The following is a 22,911-nucleotide window of genomic DNA, read 5'->3' as shown; positions in this document are numbered from 1 at the left end:
CAATTTTTAAAATTTGAAAACTTGTTGGTATGGAATTTAAAAACTGTTTTTAAATTTTAAAATATTTGAAAACTTCTTTGGTGGATATTTTTTAAAATAAATTTTTTTTTTCCAATATATTGTTTGTATAGGGATTTAGACTTAAAGTTTGAACTCAAGACTCAATACCCAACTCTCGAGACCTGAGATCCGAGAACCAGGGCCCGGGATCCCGGATCTGAGACCCTAGACTCTATACACAAGGTCCGTAACCTAAGATCGATAATAAAATTTCATAGCACAAATTCAAAAATCATTCAAAATAATACCAAGTTTACTTCAAATTAACAGATCGATAATAAAATTTCATAGCACAAATTCAAAAATCATTCAAAATAATACCAAGTTTACTTCAAATTAACACAAATTCAAGAATCATTCAAACATCCAAGATAATAAAAGTTCAATTTAACACAAATTCTAAGACCGATTATTAACATAGTCTAGCTACATAACCCCAGCTATGTGATCTCTAATATTACTCATTTGATTTTCTTCATTCAAGTCCATGTTTGCCCCTTCTTGACTTGCCTCTGAGCTTTCTTCATCTACCACATCAAAGTCTTCAGTTTGGTATTGATGAATATCACCCCTTAATTGCATTCTAATGAAGCTGTGCACTATGCAACATATAATGGGAATAAGTCATTTGTCCAGTGGCAGTGGTGTTGTTGAAAATCTCATCAAGCACATGATAATGATAATGTGGACATTCTTTTTTTCAAAAACGGCTCGCAAACTTGTTTTTTCTGTAAAGTTAAAACAATACACAATAAAAATATGTAAATAAAAGCAAACACCCACCCCAATAAAAAAGGAATACCAAACATTAATAATTTAATACTGTAGAAAGAATATATAATATGCAATTTCTAAATAATTTATGACACTAGGGATATATTAGTTAGTCCTGCAAGTTGTTTGACAGAGAGGACAAAATCAATGCCTGCTCTACTCACCCGATTACTAACTACCAAAAGTGACATCCTGGCTTTTTGTGTCCAATGCAAAAAGAGAGCCTCATCAACAAGTAAGCTTTAGGCCAGAAAACTTGTGGCTCTCTTTTTCCCATTAGTCACTATGTACTGCATGCATGGGTATGTTGTCAAGTTGCACACAATCCATTTTTATAAACCCAAGTTACCCAACCAAGCCATCAATTATCCCACACTCACTAAACCAAAAACACACTAGTGATGAAAATGCTTCACAACATTCTCTTCCTCTTTTCTCTCACTAAATTTTTATGCATGAGTATTAATATGTAAACTAATTTCTTTTGAAAAATCTTGTTCAAACTATTTTTGTACAATTTTATAAAATTGGCATAGCAAGTATTGCAATTTTGGTCTTTTTAAGAAACCAATGATGCACCAAACTGCCATTTTCCATTATGAGTCTTTTTAGTCTATACTCTTGGTTTGAGCAAGTCATAAATTACCCTAGGAAACTATTTTTCTAAAAGCTAAGTGTCAGATAACTTGGATATTAATACATATAATCGCTCTATCAATTGAGCATGTAGGCTTTTTTGTACTGGCTGAAGAAAAACAAGATTTTTATTGACTCTATAAATTGAGCATGAGACTTCGGAAATGTTTCTAGGTAATATTTCACCACCTTTAATGGTGGTGAGCAAAAAAAATTCTTAAAAACCGAAATTTGAGTTGGAATCCGTTTTTAGCCGGCAAAAGAGAAACAAAAAATTCAAAACTTGTATCTCGTTCACATTGATATCTTTGAATTTTTGTGTTTATTGAGGTAGCTAGGTTGCAGGCCATATCTATCTGACTATCTCCAATGACAGATTCAAACACATACCCATATTTGCAGGTCATCATATATAGAAATTAGACCAATTCAACTTTTGGCTTGTTTCCAAAAGGAGAGGTGTTAACTTCTATTATTTATGGATCAGAATATGAAATATGTATAAAAGTTAGATAACATAATATCGGTGCAATTAAGTAATTTGCTCAGAAGGATATTATACGATTCAATAAATAACTTAGAATATGACTTTGGAGCCTTTAAAAAATATTATAAAACTTTATTAATGATTTCTTCGCACTCACTCAATTGGACTTAGCTGAGGCAGTGGGCACATTTAACCTATAATCATGTTTTATGTACCTATCATGCGGAGAATATATAAATTAATAAAGTTTCAAAAAAGAATACCCTTTAGTTTGATATATTGTGGTTGAAAGCACACCTTTGGGTGGTTTAAATTAAACTTTAAACTTTGATACCGGTGCAGAAATATAAGAATTCGCCCACAACAAGCATTCATTCTAATAATAAGGAAAAAGGAAAGTATTTTGTTAAAAAATAGATTAGAATTAGATTTAATATATTGTTGTTTCAATTACTGGATAATTCCCTCATCAACCTATTTTAAAAAGATTTTTTTTTATATTCGTGAAATACTGAATAATCCCCTCAGCATCAATTGCTCCCAACAGAGCTTCTACCACTGCTGTGCTCATCAACTGCCACCACCACTATAGCAAAACTTGCTTTTAATGACACAAATTTTATGGCGTTTATTATAAAATGTCATTAAATATTACTATAGATGACATTTTTATAATATGCGTCATTAAATGTATCATATGACAAAGGTATAATGACATACACATGAATATGTCATTAAATATGATTTCCATGACATTTATACACATGTCATGAGAAATAGTACATTTTAATGGCGCGTACAATATGTCATTAAAAGATTATTACATACATGGCATTTTTTAAATCGCCATAAAAAGCATGACATTTATTCTAATGTCATAAAAAAGTATAACGATGACATTTTTCCAGTGTCATAGATTTTACATTTTATGGCATATTAAAAATGCCATAGGCCCAAAATTTGTGGCCCAAAACTTTCCCCCGGGTTTATTTTTAGTTTCGCGCCAATTTGAAAAGAAAAAAAAAACACAAAATCCAAAGTCCAAAACAATCTCAAGCTCCTTCTATTATGAAACAGTTCACCAACCCCCTCCACACACTTCCTCTCTCTCTCTTTCTCTATCTATCATGATCATATCTCCTTCTCATTCATAGCCCCCTAATCATCGATGATCCTTTTCATCACTCCACCGTTTATGGTTTGGGCTCATCCATCGCGTCTCAGTTCGGCCCCCTTCAAGAAGCTCCGTTAGTCTCTCTTTCTCTCTTTCTCTCTATGATTTAGCAAAACCCAAATTCTTAACTTTTGGTTTATTTGATTTATTTTTTTGATCATCCTAAATCCTTGTGGCAGGTCAAGAAAGCTTACAATACGTATAGGATAGTATTTTCTATTAAATGGTTTCATTTTCTTAGGAAGGTAATCTCTCTATCTCTCTATTTCTGAAATTTTCTCTGCTTGTGTTTTGTCACAGTTCAATTTTTGTTTTTGTTTTTTTTCCATTGATTATGAGGCTTGCAGTATTCATTTAGTGCACCTTTTAAATTTTTTTTTTCTATGGTGCAAGTTGTTTTAGCAATGGAGTATGTTATGATTAAACTAAGCATGATTTCTGCCCCATTTTACAGTAGTTTTTGCCATGGATTTTCTCAATCTCTCTCCTTGGCTAGCTCGGCTTGCTTATCTTTAACCCAGCCTAGCTAGCTCTATCCTCTTCTTCCTTCTCAGCTAGCTGGCATGAGTTTACATACAGGACTAAGAACAGTAAGAACCCATGTGGGAGTTGCATGAAAATTCTAGATAACACAAGTGTAGCAACTCATTTTGTCCTTTCTGCTAATGTAATGGTAACATGCGAATCCTTTTAAAAGGATTTGTATTACTGTGTATGATTCCATGGTTCATGAATCATGACAATTAAATTCATAGACCAAAAGCTTAACGCAAGCATTCTCCCTTAACCAAATTACTAATTAAGTTCACTAAATTACTTCAACCATATATATATGAAAAATTTCTTTTGTCAAATAGTTTTACAATATAAGTTGATAATATCTTGTATTGCAAGATTGTGAATATGGTAATCCAATAATTAAATATGATATCTTGTAAATTGCAATGGATATGGAAAAAAAAAACATATTTAAGAAACTACGGGTTTTTTTAGCTAGCTAGGAACTTTTTGGGACCATCGAATTTCTTGAAAGATGCATCTTCTAGTTTTAGAGTATTTACAGACAATTTGTTTCTAGAATGTTTGTATTTGATTTTATCATAGGAATATTTTTCTCAACCCAAGATGATTATGTTTAATTGCTTCTCTGAGTGTTTACTCTTTTTTTTTTTTTTTTTTTTTCATTAGCAATGTGTGAGAGATTTATAATATGCAATGGAAGACTCATCCATGTTTGTATGAATTGAATGTATGATGATGCCCTCTGTACGTAGCTCCTTTATCGTTTTATCAAAAATTTTGTGGTGTCTCCTCTCTTTCCTCACTCATTGTCCATGGACAGTATTCCATGCAATTATTTGTTACTCTTTTTTTTCTTTGATATGGAAATTATTTGTTACTTTAATATATTTTAATTTGTTTTTCAGTTTACAATTTAATTGGACCAAATAATTTGGGAAAATTTATTTTCCTCTTTTCCGTTGAGCAGTGATCCCCCTGCACCCAATATTTGAAGCTAGCCTTGCGTGATCTTTTCAGAAATTGCTCTCCAACGTGTCAGAGAATTTACTTGTGATCTCAGCCAAAATTTCTCCTTTCACCAGGTTTGTTTGTCTTTTGGGTTCGAATTTGATAATTAGGCAATTTTGTGTTGAATTTGTACTTGTTCCATGGCTTCAATTTTGATTGTTTTTTCAGAATTTTGGATATGGCAGGCACTAACAGTCTTTGGTTGTTGTTCAACCTAAATACCTAACTTTCAAAAATTGCTATTTTTAATTTGCATGGTAACTTTTAAAAAAATAATAATATTATCTTTGATTCATGGTATTTTAGGATGTAACATGTTTGAGATGTTCCTTAGCATCTCTCATTTAGTTTGTCATTTCCTAGAAACTTTCCTAGTGAGGAAGCCATTTTTCTTTTGACTTGGTGACTGGATTTGACAAAAAAATGATTGACCTGCATGAGCTAGAACTTTTAGTCTTGTTTCAAAGTGACTGAATTTGGTGTAAAAATGTTGAAATCTTTATATTTGTAGTGGCTTGCTAAATCTTTACATGGCTATATTTCTTTATTTTTTTTAGGTAAAAGGATATATAATTTTTTACTAATTAAGGATGGATAAGAGCTGGACAACAAATCCAAACAGGTTTCTCAAAAATCTCTAAAATTGTATAATGTTAAGGGATTCATCCAAGAAACTAGAGTAATGTATGTTTTTTTTCCTTTGTAGAATTAGTAAGGAGTACCAAGAAGCAGTGAAATTGTTTATTGAAAATGCTAAAAGTATGCAAGGAATCCTGATATGATTGTGTGTCCTTGCAATCTATGCAAAAATCTTTGTCAGCAAAATGATGAGGATTTAAATACCCATTTGCTCAAATATGGTTTTGACCCTCAATACACTGTTTGGGTCCTTCATGGAGAAGAACCTAGTACTTTTGCACAAATTGATGATTGTGAGACGTCTACACAATTTAAAGATTATGAAATGCCAGAGGTACATAAGATGTACAACGACGCATACATTCCTTGCGATGGGGCTGCCAATTCGACACAAGATGGGTTCATAAAGAGGCTGGAAGAGGCTGAAACTCCTTTATATTTAGGGTGTACAAAGTACTCAAAGCTATCAACCACCTTAACTTTATACAAACTTAAAGCTGCACATGGCCTTACAAATAAAGGATTTGACGAATTTCTTGAGGCATTTAAGAATATGCTACCAGATGAAAACATGCTTCCCAATTCTTTGTTCCAAGTAAGAAAGTTTCTCAAAGAGTTTGATTTAGGGTATGAGAAGATTGATGCATGTGTCAATGATTGTTGCTTGTTTAGAAAAGAGCATGAGCACATGGAGACATGCCCTAAATGTGGTTCGTCACGATGGAAAGTAAACTCGCGTAGTAAAAAGATTAAGAAGGGCGTGCCTGCGAAAGTTCTGCGTTACTTTCCTATAATACCAAGAATTCGAAGAATGTTCCTTTCACCTGAAAAGGCTGAGCAATTAACTTGGCACTCTACCCACCATAGTCAAGATGGAATGATGCGTCATCCGGTTGACTCATTTACATGGAGTATAGTTGATCAGAAGTGGCCCAATTTTGCATCTGATCCAAGAAATCTCATATTTGGGCTTGCGACTGACGGGTTTAATCCCTTCAGCAATCTAAGCAGTGTATACAGTTGTTGGCCGGTGGTGCTAGTCATTTACAATCTGCCACCAAATATATGTATGTCAGCTGAGAATTTAATGTTAACTCTACTTATTCCAAGTTCGAAACAACCAAGAAATGACATAGATATATATTTGGAACCTCTTGTGGATGACTTGAAGGAGCTTTGGAAGAATGGTGTGAAGGTGTTCGATGCATTCTCTAAATTCATGTTCAACTTAAAAGCTATTTTATTATGGACAATAAATGATTTCCCAGCCTATGGAAATCTAGCTGGATGTACTACAAAGGGGGAATTTGCATGTCCAATATACGGTCCCAATATATGATCAACATGGTCATCACTTGCAAATAAGACAGTCTATATGGGTCATAGACAATTCCTTCGACCAAATCACTCATGACGCAATAAAGGAAGTTGGTTTGATGGAACTAAGGAAACAAGGAGGCCACCAAAGCCATTGACAAGGAGTTACATGCTTTATGTGACTTCAGAAATGATTGGGGGAAGTGCAGTAAGAAGAGAAAACGTGGTGAAAAAGGAGATGCATCTAAAATTTGGAAAAAGAAGTCAATATTTTTTGACTTATCATATTGGGAGGTATTACCCATTTATTACTTACTACTTAGGTTTTTTACCTATTGTAGAAACTTTGAACTTATTTTATATTGTTTTAATGGTGTCACAAGTATTACCTATACGTCATAATTTGGATGTGATGCATGTTGAAAAAAATGTCTGTGAGAGTGTCATAGGTACAATTTTTGATGTTAAGGGGAAATTAAAGGATGGACTTCAGTCTCATAGAGATTTAGAGCTAATGGATCTGATGGAAGAGACTAATCCAGAAGAACGAAGGAATAAGTTGCAGCTTCCATCAGCACCTTACACATTATCGAAGATTCAGAAGCGAAAATTTTGTAAGAGGTCGTTTAATTTAAAGTTACCTGATGGATATAGCTCAAATATTGGGAATTGTATCAAGGTAGAAGAATGCAAAATAAATGGTCTTAAATCCCATGATTATCATGTTTTGATGCAGCAATTATTATCAGTTGCTATAAAAGGGCTTTTACCTGATGGTCTAAGAAAGACAATCTTTCATCTATGTTCATTTTTTAACAAGCTATGTCAAAGAGTGCTTGATAAAAATAGATTGGAAGTATTGGAAGGAGATATTGTTGATACTCTGTGCATGCTAGAAATGTATTTCCCTCCATCCTTTTTCGACATCATAGTTCACTTGCCAATTCACCTAGGACGAGAAGCTAAATTATGTGGACCAGTGCATTATCGGTGGATGTATCCTTTCGAACGGTAATCTAACTAGTAGTTTTTTTTTTCATTTTAAATGCATAATTTTATTAAAAGTTTCTCATAATTATGACCATACACAATGCTAAAATGTAGATTTATGAAGGTGCTTGAAGGGCATGTTAAGAATCGTGCACTACCTGAAGGATGTATAGCAGAAAATTATTTAGTTGAAGAGTGTGTGAGATTTTGTGGTGGATACATGCAGCAAGTGGCGGAAATTGTATATATACTAAAGCTGAACCCAACAATTACTGTTCCTAAGCATGTTCATGACTTTTCTGCCCCCCTTTTTTTTTTTTTTTAAGTTGCTTGCCATTGTAATTAGTAGGTTATTTGGGCCTGTTTTGGTCATTTTGCGTCATTTTTTCTTCTTCCCCTCCTTTTTCTGTTTTTTTACGCCCTGTGCCATTGCTTTCCTTTTCTTCTGTTTCCTCTCTCACTCTTTTTTTTTTTTGATCTGCTTGCCATTCTGATAATGCCAGGTTTTGGTCTGCCCTGTTTTGTCATTCACCTGATTGTTGTTAGAAAGCCCAAAACCCAGAAAATACTGAACACTCTCATCTCACGCGCCTCTCTCTCTCTCTATCTCTGCGTTCTCTTCGTTCTGTCTCTTTCCGCCCCCTTTATCCGGCCGTATCTCCACCGTCCGGCGACGTATGCCGGCGATATGGGTCCCGATTTCTTCCTCTTCTCTTCCTCTTCATTTATATGGTATTTGATTAACCCATAAATTATGCCAAAACTCGAAAAGACACCCAAACCGGATCGAGTCCTCCGGCGGCGATCCGTCAATTCCGGCTGAGTTGGGATGTCAGACTGGGTGGGTTTTGTTCCTCCCATCGTTCTGAGGATGATGGTGTCTTCAAATTGCTCAACCGACCGCCGTGCACGGAGTTTCGAGGCGGAGAAGTCCGGCGGCCTTCCGCTGCCGATGTTGGCTATTCCGGCGACAGATGGTGATGATTTTGGTCGGGTTTTGCTCCTCTTTTCCAGGCCTTTCTATTGGTGTGCGTGATCTAAGTCAATTGGGTCCCGAAATGAAAGCTCCAATTCGAACCCTAGCTCCGCCGCTGCCACCGTCACCTGCGACGGCTCCGGTGACTTTACGCCTCAGGTTTTGTGTGAGTTTTACTCCTCTTTGTCTACTATGTCTGATTGTTGGATCGAATTGTTCAATTGGTTGTGAAATCTGTATTTCTAGGTTTTGTACCCACTGCCACCACGATTCCCGCCGCGTGTGGCGGCGCCGGTGACTTGATTTCTATGTTTTAATTTCAGGTTCCCATACTTTCTTGGATTTGAAGATTGGTTTCTTTTTTGGGGTAAGGTATGGTTTTTTTTGCTGAAATTAAAACAAAACTAAAACCAGCAAAACTAAAACATTTTGAATTGTTAAGTTTGAGAAATTTTGAGAAATTGTGAATTTTGGGTTAGGCACTGGCACTTTCTGTTCTGAGCTTGAATTTAAGATTTTTGGTATATGGGTTTTGTTTGTTTTAGTGTGGATAATGCTGTTTTGACAAACAAACAAAACAGAAAGTGGTCCAGATTTATCTCGATAATGCTGGTGATCTGGTAATTGTTAGCTATGCATTAATGATCTTATCAAATGTATGTGTGTGCATGTGTACGTGTTCTTTCTGATCTTCTGTTAAAATTAAACAAGTATTTGCTTTGTGCAGGAACTTATTGCCAAGAGCATTGAATCTTCAGACCTTAACTTCTCAAGATCCATTGACACCTTTTTTGACGCAAGGTTCTTAATGCTAAACTTGAGCATTGAATAAACTTCAACATTGTAGGCCTATCCTCTGGTTTTTCCTGGACACATAATAGTGAGTGTCAAATTCTAGCAAGGTTCGTATTCTAGCTGCATAAACTTGCAACATTGTAGGCCTATTCTCATAAACTTTTCCTTTTTTTGATATTAGCATATCAAATTAGTTCCTTTTCTGGTGATGTGTATGAAATTGTTATTGGCATATCAATTTAATCCAATTGGTTAAGATTCATAGCAGATAGCAGATCAAATTGGCTTTACCATCTACGATTTAATAACAATTTGATCAATTTGATCAATTGATATGCTATCTGCAGATCAATTTAATCCAATTTGATCTGCTTGGACCTTCAGCTGGTGTTTATTAATTAAATCAATAGTATTGCAGAGAAATCTGTACACTTTCCTGGTGGTGGTTAAAACATTAACATCCATGTTTATCTCATCAAAACTACAGTACTGATATGAAGATCACAAATAAGTAAACAATCACTGAAATCCATATTAATAAATTAAGCAGCACTATCAGATCAACCTATAAACAGTATAAGCCCTTTCTAGATGACTCAGGGGTAGATCTGTTCTGAGTTACCATATAATCAGCTACAGTAATTTCTCAAAGAACATATGTTTTCTGAGACTCAGGGGTAGATCTGTTTGCTGACCTCCCTGTAACACCTGTCCCAAAATGTTTTCATTAGCAACTAGGTTCTGCAAGTCTTTTGGATATGAACACAAACAAATTTACTACTAAGTTGTTTAATCTTTTTTGTTGTTTAACCTCTTTTGAATGATACTTGGTATATTAAGATATTAGCAATATCTTAACATTCTAATCAGCATAAAAATTGCCTCATCAGTTTGGCTTTTGTAATTAAACCATGGCTACAAATGTTCTATATTGTCTGCGTAAGTCATGTATATGTACAAAAAATACTATGTTTAAAAACTTTGTTTTTGTCTTCAAGTTCTGCCAACACTTGCACTTATATATCTTAATTGTTCACTCAATTTCAATAATTATTTATACCCGCAGCATCGCGCGGGCAGTATACTAGTAGGTACTAAATACCATCGAAATGAAGAAATAGTTGATGAGACGATTATATGTGGGAGCCCAATTTTTACTGGGCGGTTAATTGAATTGTCAAAAGAGATGCTAAAAATTATTCATCTGTATGTTCTTCTTAATAGTGCAGAAGTTGACCCATATATCAAGTCAGTATATATATACCCTTACTTTTTTGGTTTTAGTAGTTGATATAATTTTACAAAATAGTGATAGTCATGTTTCAATTAGGGTACAAAGATGAGTTAAAGCGTTTAGATAATCGTTTATCACGAGATGAAAGTTTGCTAGAGAAGAGGCATTTAGAGACTTTCATTGAATGGTTCCAAGCCAAGGTTAGAAAGACAATTTTTAGTTTCATGTGTTACCAATTTCTAGTTTGAATGTTTATATGTAATGTATTTAGTATGAATGAACAGGTTACATCTGAAGGTAGAATGTCTAGCATCGAGACAACACTTGACTTGCTTGCAAAAGGGCCTAGACGATTTGCAAAGTCTCATGCTGGCTATCTTATAAATGGAATGCGATTTCATAATATAGAAGTTGATAATTCTACAAATAATTATGGTGTTTATGTTGAAGTCGAGACTCTATGCAGATCCAGTGCTAAGGACACAACACAAGTTGTTGCAAGTGTGCTTTACTATGGAGTTATAAGAGACATTCTGTTGATGGACTTTAACTCATTTCGATTGCCAGTTTTTCAATGTGATTGGGCCAACATTGTTAACGGTGTTAAAAAAGAAGATGGATTCACACTAGTTAACCTTCATGACAGCTTAAGTAAATTTGAAAGAGATCCATTCATTCTAGCCTCACAAGCAAAACAAGTATTTTACTCTAGAGAGAGTGAAACATCAAGTTGGTATATATATAGTGCTTAAGGCACCACCACGTGGCTTTCATGACTTGGATGCATATGATGAGAGTGTGTATTCTTCATACATGCATGCCACAATATGTATCTACACTTGAAATGGAATTAGTTGAACATTCATGTATTTAGGGGCTGAAATGAAATTAGGGGCTGATGTTATTTTTTTGGTATTAGTTGAACATTCATGTATTTAAATGGAAGTGAAAATATAATGTATCAGTGCCACTTTTGCTTTGCTTGCTTTCATTGATCTTTTTTTATTTTTTTTAATTCGTCAAATTTGCTTTGCTTGTGTTCCTTGATTTTAATTCTTTACTTGTGTTTATTTTTTAAAAACTTTCTTATCTCTTTATGATATACCTCATAATTCTGCAGATAATTGAAGAAAAGCAGGTTGTCTACACTTCATATGGCAGGGATAAGCTAAAATTATATACGTCATTTATTTTAGTTTCTAGTGTCTTTCTTAGTAGCATTGAAAAATGTACTTTGATGTCTGCACTTCTCTTTTTAATGGTGATTTTATAGTCTATGAATCAAGGGGAAGAAAAAGGAACTAACCGTGGTTTGAAGGAAGCAAATAACTCTTTGAGAATATCTGATGAGTTTTCTGAATCTACCCCTCAAGAAGAGACTAATCCCCCTTCAATGGTCAAAGAAAAAAAGAATACTAGGGGTAAAACAAAGTTGCAAGTAATGGCAACTGGACAAAAGTATGGCAAAGAAGTTGAGTGGAATGATCGTGGCCAACCTGTTGGAGAAGTCTCAAAAAGATTTAGTTCAACACTAGGTCTGATAGCACGAGAGGTGGTTCCTATAAATATAAGTGGAAAGAGGTGGATGTCAAGGAAAAAACAACTGCTTGGGGCCTCTTGCTGGTATAGTATACATGTTTTCTATTATGAACAGGTTACTCTTGTCTTAATTTTATTTATTTATTTGTAAACAAAGCTTATGATGGTTCTTGATTAATTCACAATGCAGCAAAAATACACAATGGACGCTTGTCACAAGCAATTAATCCTACACATGATGGGAAAGTTATGGAGAAGCTGGAAATCTGATTTATCTACACAAATAAGACAAATTGTAGAAGCAAAGACAGATGTGAAACGTCATATTGCCCTCCTAAAACCTGAAGATGTGAAACAAAAAGAGTGGGATAAATTTGTGAAAGACCGCATGCATGTCAGATAACTGGAAAGTAAGCACCCAATGTAAAATTTTAACTATAAATTTGAGATTTACATATGCATGTATCCTTGCAGGTTAGATTTAAAATCTAACTACATATACATGTATCCTTGCAGGTTAAAAGTGAGAAAATGAGACAAGTACGGGCAAAACAAACTATGCCATATACATTGAGTGGAGGAGGTTATGCACGACTGGAGCATGAATTTGTAAGTTGCATTTGTTGCCTTTAATTTTACTCTAATGAAAAAAGGAAAAAGAAAACATGCCTAAAAATCTGTATAATGACTTTGCACAGCATGTTACCACTATCTTTGTTTGTTTTCTATGCAGAAGATGAAGAACCTTGATAAACCACCTTTGACTATATAGGCCTGAATTATGGATTAAAGGGCATGAGCCAAAATAAGCCAAAATGACTGATGATGTTGCTACTGCAATTGTATGTAATATATTCATAATTGAATTCAATAAGCATTGAATTTTTTATGCATATATTCTTTTAAATTATAATGACATGTTATTGATTTTTATAGAGAGATATTAAAGAGAAAATGTTAGAAATTCCAGCCACCACTAATCATAATACTATTCTCATAAATGAAGATGCATTGACTCAAGTTCTTGGTAAGGAACGTCCTGGTCATGTTAGAGCTCTTGGATTTGGGGTTACACCTTCAAAGGTAGATGCTCAACTTCACAACAGTTCATGGAAGCAATCAGTTACAGATGAAATGAATGAATTGAAAGAACGTCAAAAGATACTTGAGGATATTATCCTAAAATTGAGGCCAACCATGGTGAGGGATAAGAGATAATTAATTCTTTCTCAACTCTACTGTTCTTGTACGATGAATTATATGTGCAATTGTTTTTATAGGATCAAAACAAATCTGGTGATGGAATTGGATCATCTTCTACTGAAACTCAACAAGTAAATATTAACCAATTACTTATCTTAAATTATATATTGATCTAACATGTTAGCTCTTGAGAAGCCAAAGTTCAAATCCCTCTTCCACCAAACTTTTAATCTATCATTTTTTTAATTTTGGATTGTTAAATCAGCCCCAAATATCTCTTGAAAGTATCCTTGATTTTGGATTGTTAATTAAAACAGCCTCAGATATCCCCCAAAACAATCCTTCTAGTCTAAAGATTGTTAAAACATACCTAGATATCCCTTGCAAGAAGCAATTTTTTTTATTCACCAGGTCCTATAATTGAAAATCACATATTGTTTGCTTATGATTGCTCACAAATATACATAAACATGATTTATTACACAAGACATGGCTTATTTGAACATTTTGGATCTTTGATATATGTTTTTGTCATTAACTGCTAACTGTTATATAATAAGTTGTTCTCCTATGCTTTTGTTGTTCTAGTCGGATGGACTGGAAATTTGGGTATCTGCTTGTAGTTATGCAGCTATCACAAAATTTCAATGTTACATCATCATCTTTGAAATAGTGCATGCTATCACTACAAGAAATGTAAGTAAAGCACACCCCTCATTGGTGGCACAAAATGGGGTGGCAATTGACAACTTTAGTCCCTATTTTCCAATTGCCACTAATTTTTGTTAAAATCGAGGCACTTCAATCCATATTGCCCAATTGTCACCTCATTCTATGCCACCAATGAGGGTGAGCTTTGTTCACATTTCTTGTAGTGTATCCCTTAGTAAATATTATAATGGAAATTTATGTTTTAACTTAGGAGCTTCGGTACTGTTTTGTGTGGTCATGTGTTGCTGAATAAGGCTTTATTGGACAATATTCTTTTGCTACAAGAGTATGGTGGATAACTTGTTGTTTTGTAATTCTTGACCTATTCTCTTTAGGTTTTCTTTGCTCAATAATAGGAACATTATTGGTTCTTGCTTATAAATGTTGAATTAATTTAGGTTGTTATTCAGTGTGAGAAAGAAACAAAAATTATGTCAATCATATGTGATGCGGCGCGCATTGGTGTTGCCTTCATGGAAAAATTAGATGTTAATAAGGGGAGAAGTAAGAAGAAAATGGCTCGAAAATAATTTTCTGAAAAACTTGCCTCGAGCCACTTTTTTCAGAAATTTCAATAATTTTCTGGAAAAGCTGGCTTGAGCCACTTTTTGCAGAAATTTCAAAGTTGGCTTGAGCCGCTTCTGGCAGAAACTCTCATACGCACATCAGACTTTTGATTTTCTGGTTTTAAGTCTCTAGCTGACTCTTGGAGTCATTTTTTGCATTTATTAGTCCCCTAATAACAATAGGAAACTCTTTACTTTCCTATTCAATTTGTTAGGGTTTTGTTTGTATTTAAAATACTTTTTAACGTTGTATTCGCTAGTTGAATTTGATTAAAGAAAAATTACAGAGAGACATCTCTTTTATCCTAAATTTCTTGGCATTCTTTGAATCAACAAGAATTTAGAGCCTTGTGAATTCGGTATTGTTTTTCAAGCAATCAACGAATTCGCAGAAAGGTTGTGAATTTCGTGTTTTCTATTCCGCTACGCTGCATCAATATGGAATCAAAGTAATTGGAAATTAATGCTTTTTTTCATTCCTCAGGCTAAATAGGATTGAGTTTGGACTTCATTTTGAATTCTGAATACTACTAATAAGCCTGCAGCAATCATGTGAGAAGTTGTCACTGGTTTGCATGTTTTTTTTTTCCTTTCTTGTTTGTAATTGTGTGCAGCATAAACCTGCTTGTTTTCTTGTACCTTTTAACTGTATGTCTTTATTGTCTTATTGATCCTTTAAAGTTTTCACCAATATTAGTCTATATCTGTGAAGGCTTTGTCTGGTTCTACTATGGGTCTTGTGTACCTATCATTAAGCTTGTGATATTGGTCATTGTAGGTAAAGAAGATGCACGGTGGTCATTTTGGAAGATACTTATCAAACTCTCAAATTAGTAGATGGTGGTCATTTTGGCAGACACTTATCAAACTCGCAAATTAGTACATGGTTGATGACTTTCTGCACTTTTGGTTCTTAGCTATCTATTAACATGTTTTAGATTTTCTCACCATGTATCATATTTTTTTTTATTAAATAGAAATATTACTATTTGTTAGTGACATTTATTTATTACATTTGGTTATATATTTAATTTCAAGAATTTCTCTTTAATTAATTATACATTTGGTTATATATATATATATATATATATATCTCTGTGTACGTTTTTTAGCATTTACATTAGTATATATATAAAATAAAACAATTTAATTAATATTAAAATAATTTTGAAAAACTTATATACAATCAATGGCATTGCAAGAACGTCATAAAAGATATTTCTATGACACCAACAGGGTGCCATTGAAGAGTTTTCAGAATTAAGGGCGCTTTGGTCATGTCATCAAACAGTTCAGATGACTCATTTTAAGTGTCATCTGATATTCAAAAATTTTAAGGGCATTTATTCATTGTCATCTAATACTTTTCTATGACGCGGATCAGGAGTAATCATAAAGTTATTAATGGCGTCTCACGAATGTCATAACAGATATTAAGGGCGCTTTGGTCATGTCATCAAAGAGTTTAGACGACGCATTATAATTGTCATTTGATATTCAATAGTTTTAAGAGCGTTTATGAAATGTCATTTATACGTTTCTATGACGCGGATTGAGAGTCATCATAAAGTTATTAATGACGTCTCACGAATGTCATAAAAACAGGTTTTAGAATTGAAGAGTTTTCAGAATTAAGGGCGCTTTGGTCATGTCATCAAACAGTTCAGATGACTCATTTTAAGTGTCATCTGATATTCAAAAATTTTAAGGGCATTTATTCATTGTCATCTAATACTTTTTTATGACGCGGATCAGAAGTCATCATAAAGTTATTAATGGCGTCTCACGAATGTCATAACAGATATTAAGGGCGCTTTGGTCATGTCATCAAAGAGTTTAGACGACGCATTGTAATTGTCATTTGATATTCAATAGTTTTAAGAGCGTTTATGAAATATCATCTATACGTTTCTATGATGTGGATTGGGAGTCATCATAAAGTTATTAATGACGTCTCACGAATGTCATAAAAACAGGTTTTAGACGGCGTGCACTTGATGTCGTCATTTCACTCGCCTTTCTAGGACTCCTGTATCTACGACGCAATTTGTGACATTTGAAAAATGACATGGAAGGCTTTTCATGATGCAAATCAAGTGTCATAGAAAGTGTTTTATGTTGCAGTGCACTGTCGGGCTCATCAATGAACTTCTGAAGAGATTGGACCCATTCCTCCTCAAGTTGGACCCCTTCCGAGTCACCTTTGTCTGGCAGACAAGCTGGTAGCTAGACCACCACCAATCGAAAAATCATCTTCCGCTTGTTGAAGACGGTTTGCCGTTTGTGGTGACCACAGAATGTGACTGCTCTCAACAGAGGGTGTAGCAGGTCCAAAACTGAATGATGACTCAGTAGACCCTGAATCAATATTGTAAAAGAAATTACAATATAAGAATTCGAGAAAGGTGGCAAGAACCCCCGATTGTAAAAGGAACAAAAGATCATGTCTACCTAACTAAAACACGACTCACCAGAAGAAGCAGGCAGCAGAGGGGGAAGACCAGCTGGTACACCACCACCGACAGAAAAATCATCTTCCGCTTGTTGAAGACGATCTGCCATTTGTGGTAACCAAATATTGTGACTGCTCACAGCGGAGGGTGTAGCACATCTAAACCTAGATGATGCCTCACTAAATTGTGGGCCTACTGGCACTACAACAAAGGTGGTTTTTAGCGACTAAACTTTTAGCGAGGAATTATTTTTCCTCACTGTAAAGCATTTTTTGCGAGGAATAGTTTAGTTTGTCGCTCCAAGTATGATGAATTTGGTCTCTAAAGTTGTCTAACAATTAGCGAGGAAATGATGGATTCGGCGACAACATATATACTCGCTAAATGACCCATTGCGCGAGGAAATCTTGTTTCCTCACTAAAAGATTGGAGGGAATTTTTCCCGCACTCGCCAATGTTTTAGCGAGGAAATAATTTTAATTTGTCGCTAATTAAATATTTCAGTGACAATGTCAATTCCTCGCCATATAAGTTGCAAATTATTTTCGAAAGTTTTTAGATGTACCGCCCTTTTTTTTTTCTCATTTGAAAAATAATGTTAAATGTTCGCGACAAAAGTTCATGGTTCCTCGCTAAAAATGACCATATAGCGAGGAACATATTGGTTTTGTTGGTATGCATATGTGGCGAGGAAAATCCGTGCGTCGCAGTATGATGTGTTCACCGAGGACTTTTAAATTTCCTCGCTGATGGTTGTAATTTTATTAACAAAGAAAATTGAAAAGAAACTTCTGATGGTTTTAACTCTTTTTTTGTGTGGACTGAGATTGAGATGGTTTTAACTTTCAATAACATTTCACTAAAGGAATTGAAAAGACTGCCTCACCTACCCCCTCCACCGCCTCACACTCTCTCTCTATCGATCTGGTTCTCTCAACTCCACCGACGGCACCGACGCCATCGACGACACCTCCATCTCCTGCAGTAAGTTCTACTGTCCTAGCTCCCCTGTTTTGGTTTTTTTTTTTTTTTTCACCTCCCCAGCAAAAGAAAATTATGATTCCCCTTTAGTTCTGTTTTGTCTTTGCCTTGTCTTTATGTTCTGTTTTCTTTGCTGCAATTGAGTTTTCATGGTCTTGTCTTTATGTTTTGTTTTCTCTTTGATGCTTCCTCTCTGGACCACCATTTGTTGCTTTTTGAATTGTTTGATTGTAGTGAACTCCATTTAATAAGGTATATGGAATGGAATTGAAAGGGATTCGATCTCCATTTAATTAGTTAACTTTTTTTTTTCCAATTCCATTCTATACTTAGCTGCAATTTAACTCTGTTATTGTTGCCTGTACTTATATTCTCACCTAATAGCTCTACCTTACTTAGATTATAATTCACACCCTCTGATTTCATCCCTTTTCTATTAGTACTAGTACTTTTACTGCCACTGCACAACAATACCAAACTAATACAAGAAATAAACTGTAATAATGCGGTCATCATGATCATCAATGAATTATATGGCCGCACCCACATAGCCATACTCTTACTGCAACCCATAAAGTGATTCTGAGAGAGTACTACTTCTGGACCTTGCAATTTATATATATAGCACAATATTTATTTCAAGAAGTTAATGGATACAAAATTGGGCTGAGGCTATACATATACTATTGGGCTATCACATGTAATACAATTGCCAAAGTTTAGTTTTAGTTTCTTTCTTTATTTGCAACTCCTTCCCTACACATTGTTTTAGGTATTGATTTATTTCAAGGTGGCTCTTTAAGGTGATTAGAAGTAGGTGAGATGTATATTAACATTTTTGTTAATTTTTCAAGGTGGCTCTGCTTATTCCTTACTTTTTGTTTCGTTTTGTTTTTGTTATTTATATTAACATTTTAAATTATGTTATACTAATGAAATCTATTCTCAATTTTGTGTAGGTGAGACGTATTCTTCAACTGGAGAGTTAAAGTTACTCTAGCTTCGAAGCATATTCGTTTATTGGAAACACAGAGTAAGTTATATTGTTTTAATTTATCAAAATGTGCAATAATTTTGTATTGTTTTAGATGCACACATTAAAATCCACTTAACTCAATTTAGTAACAAAAGAAGTAAAAAATCTAATTGCATGTTCTGGTGAGAGTATGTACACTATTTTTTGTTTTTAAGTTAAATCTTTTATGATGGAAATTGTTTAATTTGTGCCATGTATGAAAAATACTCTGTCATTTTGACTTTTTTTTTTTTTTTTTTTTCAATAGTTCTTTAACTTTAGGTTGTAAAACATAATCAAAAATAGGTTTCAAGCAATAAATAAAATACGTTTAGCCTCAGCCATTCACTCCCTTTTCATTTTTTTTCTTACAGTTGTATATATTTGTTCAAATATTTGTTCAAATATTGAGAATAATATAAGGGTAGTAGAAGATGATCTTACTGATTTTATAAATGATGTTACTGAAGAAGTTACTCCATTAGGTGATGACAGTGAGGGTGAAGGAGTTTTTGAGAGTGATGATGATAGTGATTAAGTTTGATAGATGTATTTGTTCTTTTGTTTTGTTTTTTTTCGGGCTTTTTAAAGCTTGCATGTTTTTTGAAGGGTTAGGTTTATTATGGCCCCCCTTACTGTATATTACTTTTTTCCTATTAATGAATTGAATTCCTACAGTTAAGGCTTCTAAAGAAGTAAAAAATAAAGTCCTGCCTTCTTCTTTGTGCACTATAATTGCATGTCTTTATAGCAGGTAATCATAATGGTAACCCGTAACAAAAAACGTAGTCTTCTCCAAACTACTAATGAGGTGTCTTTGCAAACTCCACAAGATGAGGATGCTGCTGTTGTGACATTAGCTGGCACTGAGAGCAGTACTAGTGGTACCGGTATGTGTTATATTTTATGTCAATAAAAGAGAAATTTATGCATCCACAAATAATTAATAAGTGTGATGTAGGTGCTGTGAAAAAAGTTAGATTAAAGTCTCGTGGACTTAATTAATTCTGATAAACTTCAGACTCAGCTTAAAGGAAAAATACCAGTTACTTTGAATAGTGAGAATGGGAGGCCTACTGGTCCAAATGCATGTATGTTTGTGAATGAAATTGGCTTCACGGTCAGAACTTGTGCACCACTAAACGTGGAGAAATGGAAGGATATAGATCAAGTTGACAAGACTAAGATGATTGCAAAACTAACAGTAATTAAGTAATTTTTTTCCTTTTTTTTCTTTTCACTGAATGATTACGTACATTGCTTATATGAAAACATCTAATAGCATTTCCTCTTGCAAAACATCTTATTTTTTCCTTATATACTGGTGATATTACATTGTCCATATTATTTTATTTGGCGCCTCTAAGTTGTCATACATCTCCTGGGTTTAACTTGCCACTTATCAGCTTCTTTGCTGCAACATGTTCTACTGGGTCTCCTGATACATGTTCTCTTTTGCTGCAATAAATTATCAGCTTGCCACTTACACTTCAGTTTTAAATTGATGTCTCATGGGTTTAACTTGAATTTGGTTCCATACAAAGTAAGTACGACATTGATATGTCACTGCCTCATGTTCAAAAATGTGTTAATACGCTGTTTCAAAGACGGTTCTGTGATTTCCAACATGCGCTGAAGTTGCATTTTGCTAAGTACCCAACAATTGATGAGGCCCAAAAAAACAAACATCCTGAAGTATCTACTTAGGAAGAATGAGATTTCCTTTGTACACGTTATTCCAGCACAAAGTTCATGGTAAACTTGTTAATTTGTCTTAAAGCTTATTTGTTTTTTTGTTTAAGAATACTCTCTCCTCCTACCTCTATTCACAGGCCCTTTGTGTGGATTTGTTGAGAATTGCTTCAATTTATTTTGTAATTATTTACAGGAACGCTCAGAGAAAAATACTAAGAATAGGTCAGAGGCAAAGTATAACCACAAAGCTGGGTCAAAGTATTTTATGGCGCACCAAGAAGAGATTGTAAGATATCATTAGTTTTTTTTTTATATATATATATAAATTATAAACTAACATTAATCATGTGCAAATCTTTTTTATATATAAAATTTATAAACTAACATTAACTTTGATTGTATGAATGTGCTTAGGCTGAAGAAACTGGTCAGAGGCAAGGTGCAATTGATCGCTTTGAAACAGAACATAAAAATGAGAAAAATGGATGGGATGCAGGAGCAAAAGTTATGTGGGTGAGTATATATGGTCTTTGGTTCCTTTTCTTCAATATTTTTAGGACAAGATGATTACAAAGCAAGAGTTATGTGGGTAAGTATATATGGTAGTCTTTGATCATTAAGTACATAAGTATATATGGTCTTTGATCATTAAGTGTTCTGGTTTCTAGGACAAGATGATTACTATGCGGAATGAGAATACTCTTGAAGATGGGACTAGAACAATGACAGATGATGAAATATGTGCGAAAGTCCTTGAGGTCAGATCTGGCTACATAAAGGGTTGTGGTTTTGGCCCTCAACCTGCAAAATCTCACTCTCGAGCATTTGTAACTCAAAAGAATAAAAGTTAGAGCAACAGCTTGAAGCTCAACAACAGATTGTCGAGACTCAGCAACAACAACTTGACCATCAAAGTGAAGTAATCAAAGTCTTGGAGGAGAAGATCAAAAAGTCTGAGGAGAGGAGCGACAAGTTTGAGGAGTTCATGAATATGCACATGTCAGGCCAACGACCACCTCAATAAGCTTCTTCTTTTTTATCTTTTGTTTTGGTAAGGTTCTTTTGATGTTTTTATTGTATTTTTTTTTATCTCTATAACTTAGTTACATGTGCTATCATTTTGTTTAGTTTAATTTCTTGGGGTTGTAGTTGTGGATATATTAGAGCATGCTGCTGGGAAATAGATTAATTTTTGTTCCCTGAAATAGATTAATTTTCGATCAGGAGGCTGAAATTCCACTTTTGCAATATGCATATAGAAATTTACTTTCTTGCTTGAAGTGAAATGTGATATTGGCATTGATGACCGAATTGACATGTTAGTGTATCTTGGGGTGTGTTACTGAAATGTTGCCTTCTCTTTTGGAAGGATCTTCTTCCTTTCATTTTCAAAATTTTAGGGGTGTTTTATCATTTAAAGTAAAACACTTGAATTGAACATGCTATATGCTGTCCATATAGGTTGGTTTTCATTTTATAGCTGTTATTCCTTTTGAACTCTCAAGCATGTCTTTCTCTTTGATTTATTAATCTAAGGTTTCATGTTACTTGCCCAATTACATTGTTGTTTATTCTCCACTATTTTCCAGTTGTGTAGGTGTGCTTTACATAAAGGTTAATTTAATTACATTTTTTAGATTTCTCTCAATGTGGTGTATATTCTGTTGCAGTGGAATTTTCATCCTTTCTTTTAAAAAATTTAGAGGTGTTTATCTTGTAAGTAAAGCACTTGAATTGAACATGATATCTGTTGTCCATGTTGGTTTTCATTTTGTAGAGTAAGAGTTAGAGGATGATTGTCAAGCTCAACAACATATTTTTGACATTCTGCAACAACAACTAGACCATCAAAGTGAAGTAATGAAAGTCTTAGAGGAGAAGATCAAAAAGGCTGAGGACTACTAAGTGTTTGTTTTGATGCACTTAATTATGACTCCCTCTATGATGGCTACTAAGTGTTAGTTTTCATGCACTTAATGATGACTTTTAGCTAGTTATCAATATTTTAATTTCTTTTGCTTTTGTACTTAATTATGACTTTTAATTTAGGAGGCCTATTGAATGTTTAATGGCATTGTGAAACTAGTTTGAACTAGTATTGATATATGTTATATATTGTTTTAATTGTTGTTTTAT

At 34.1% G+C, this 22,911-nt stretch overlaps 1 protein-coding gene, 1 long non-coding RNA gene and 1 pseudogene across 7 annotated transcripts; all 3 read left to right on the top strand.

Annotated features, from left to right (window-relative positions):
- Positions 1-5,439: 5,439 nt before the first annotated feature.
- Positions 5,440-6,639, top strand: LOC147277593 (uncharacterized). Its single transcript, XM_086255667.1, has one exon. The coding sequence runs from the start codon at positions 5,440-5,442 to the stop codon at positions 6,637-6,639; it is 1,200 nt and encodes a 399-aa protein (XP_086111793.1).
- Positions 6,640-8,154: 1,515 nt separating this feature from the next.
- Positions 8,155-15,632, top strand: LOC147277592 (uncharacterized). 6 transcript variants are annotated; one of them, XR_015123966.1, is made up of 8 exons: positions 8,155-9,203; positions 9,311-9,485; positions 11,733-12,235; positions 12,342-12,561; positions 12,668-12,760; positions 12,885-12,993; positions 13,158-13,351; positions 15,410-15,632. It is a non-coding gene; the product is annotated as an uncharacterized LOC147277592 (long non-coding RNA). The 6 variants fall into 6 exon arrangements; XR_015123965.1 differs by having other exon boundaries at positions 13,158-13,485; positions 15,410-15,505; XR_015123967.1 differs by lacking the exon at positions 15,410-15,632 and adding an exon at positions 13,432-15,400.
- Positions 15,633-20,055: 4,423 nt separating this feature from the next.
- On the top strand, positions 20,056-21,799 carry LOC147277591 (uncharacterized; annotated as a pseudogene).
- The last annotated feature ends 1,112 nt before the right edge of the window (positions 21,800-22,911 follow it).

This window comes from Dryas octopetala, chromosome 8 (genome assembly GCF_963921425.1).
Source record: "Dryas octopetala chromosome 8, drDryOcto1.1, whole genome shotgun sequence".
NCBI classification, from domain to species: Eukaryota; Viridiplantae; Streptophyta; class Magnoliopsida; order Rosales; family Rosaceae; genus Dryas; species Dryas octopetala.
The sequence above is the reverse complement of the archived record's forward strand: the minus strand, read 5'-3'. Positions and strand labels throughout refer to the sequence as shown.

Excerpts from the sequence above, each read along its gene's own strand:
- LOC147277593 (XM_086255667.1), top strand. The coding sequence starts at position 5,440 with ATGATTGTGTGTCCTTGCAATCTATGCAAAAATCTTTGTCAGCAAAAT.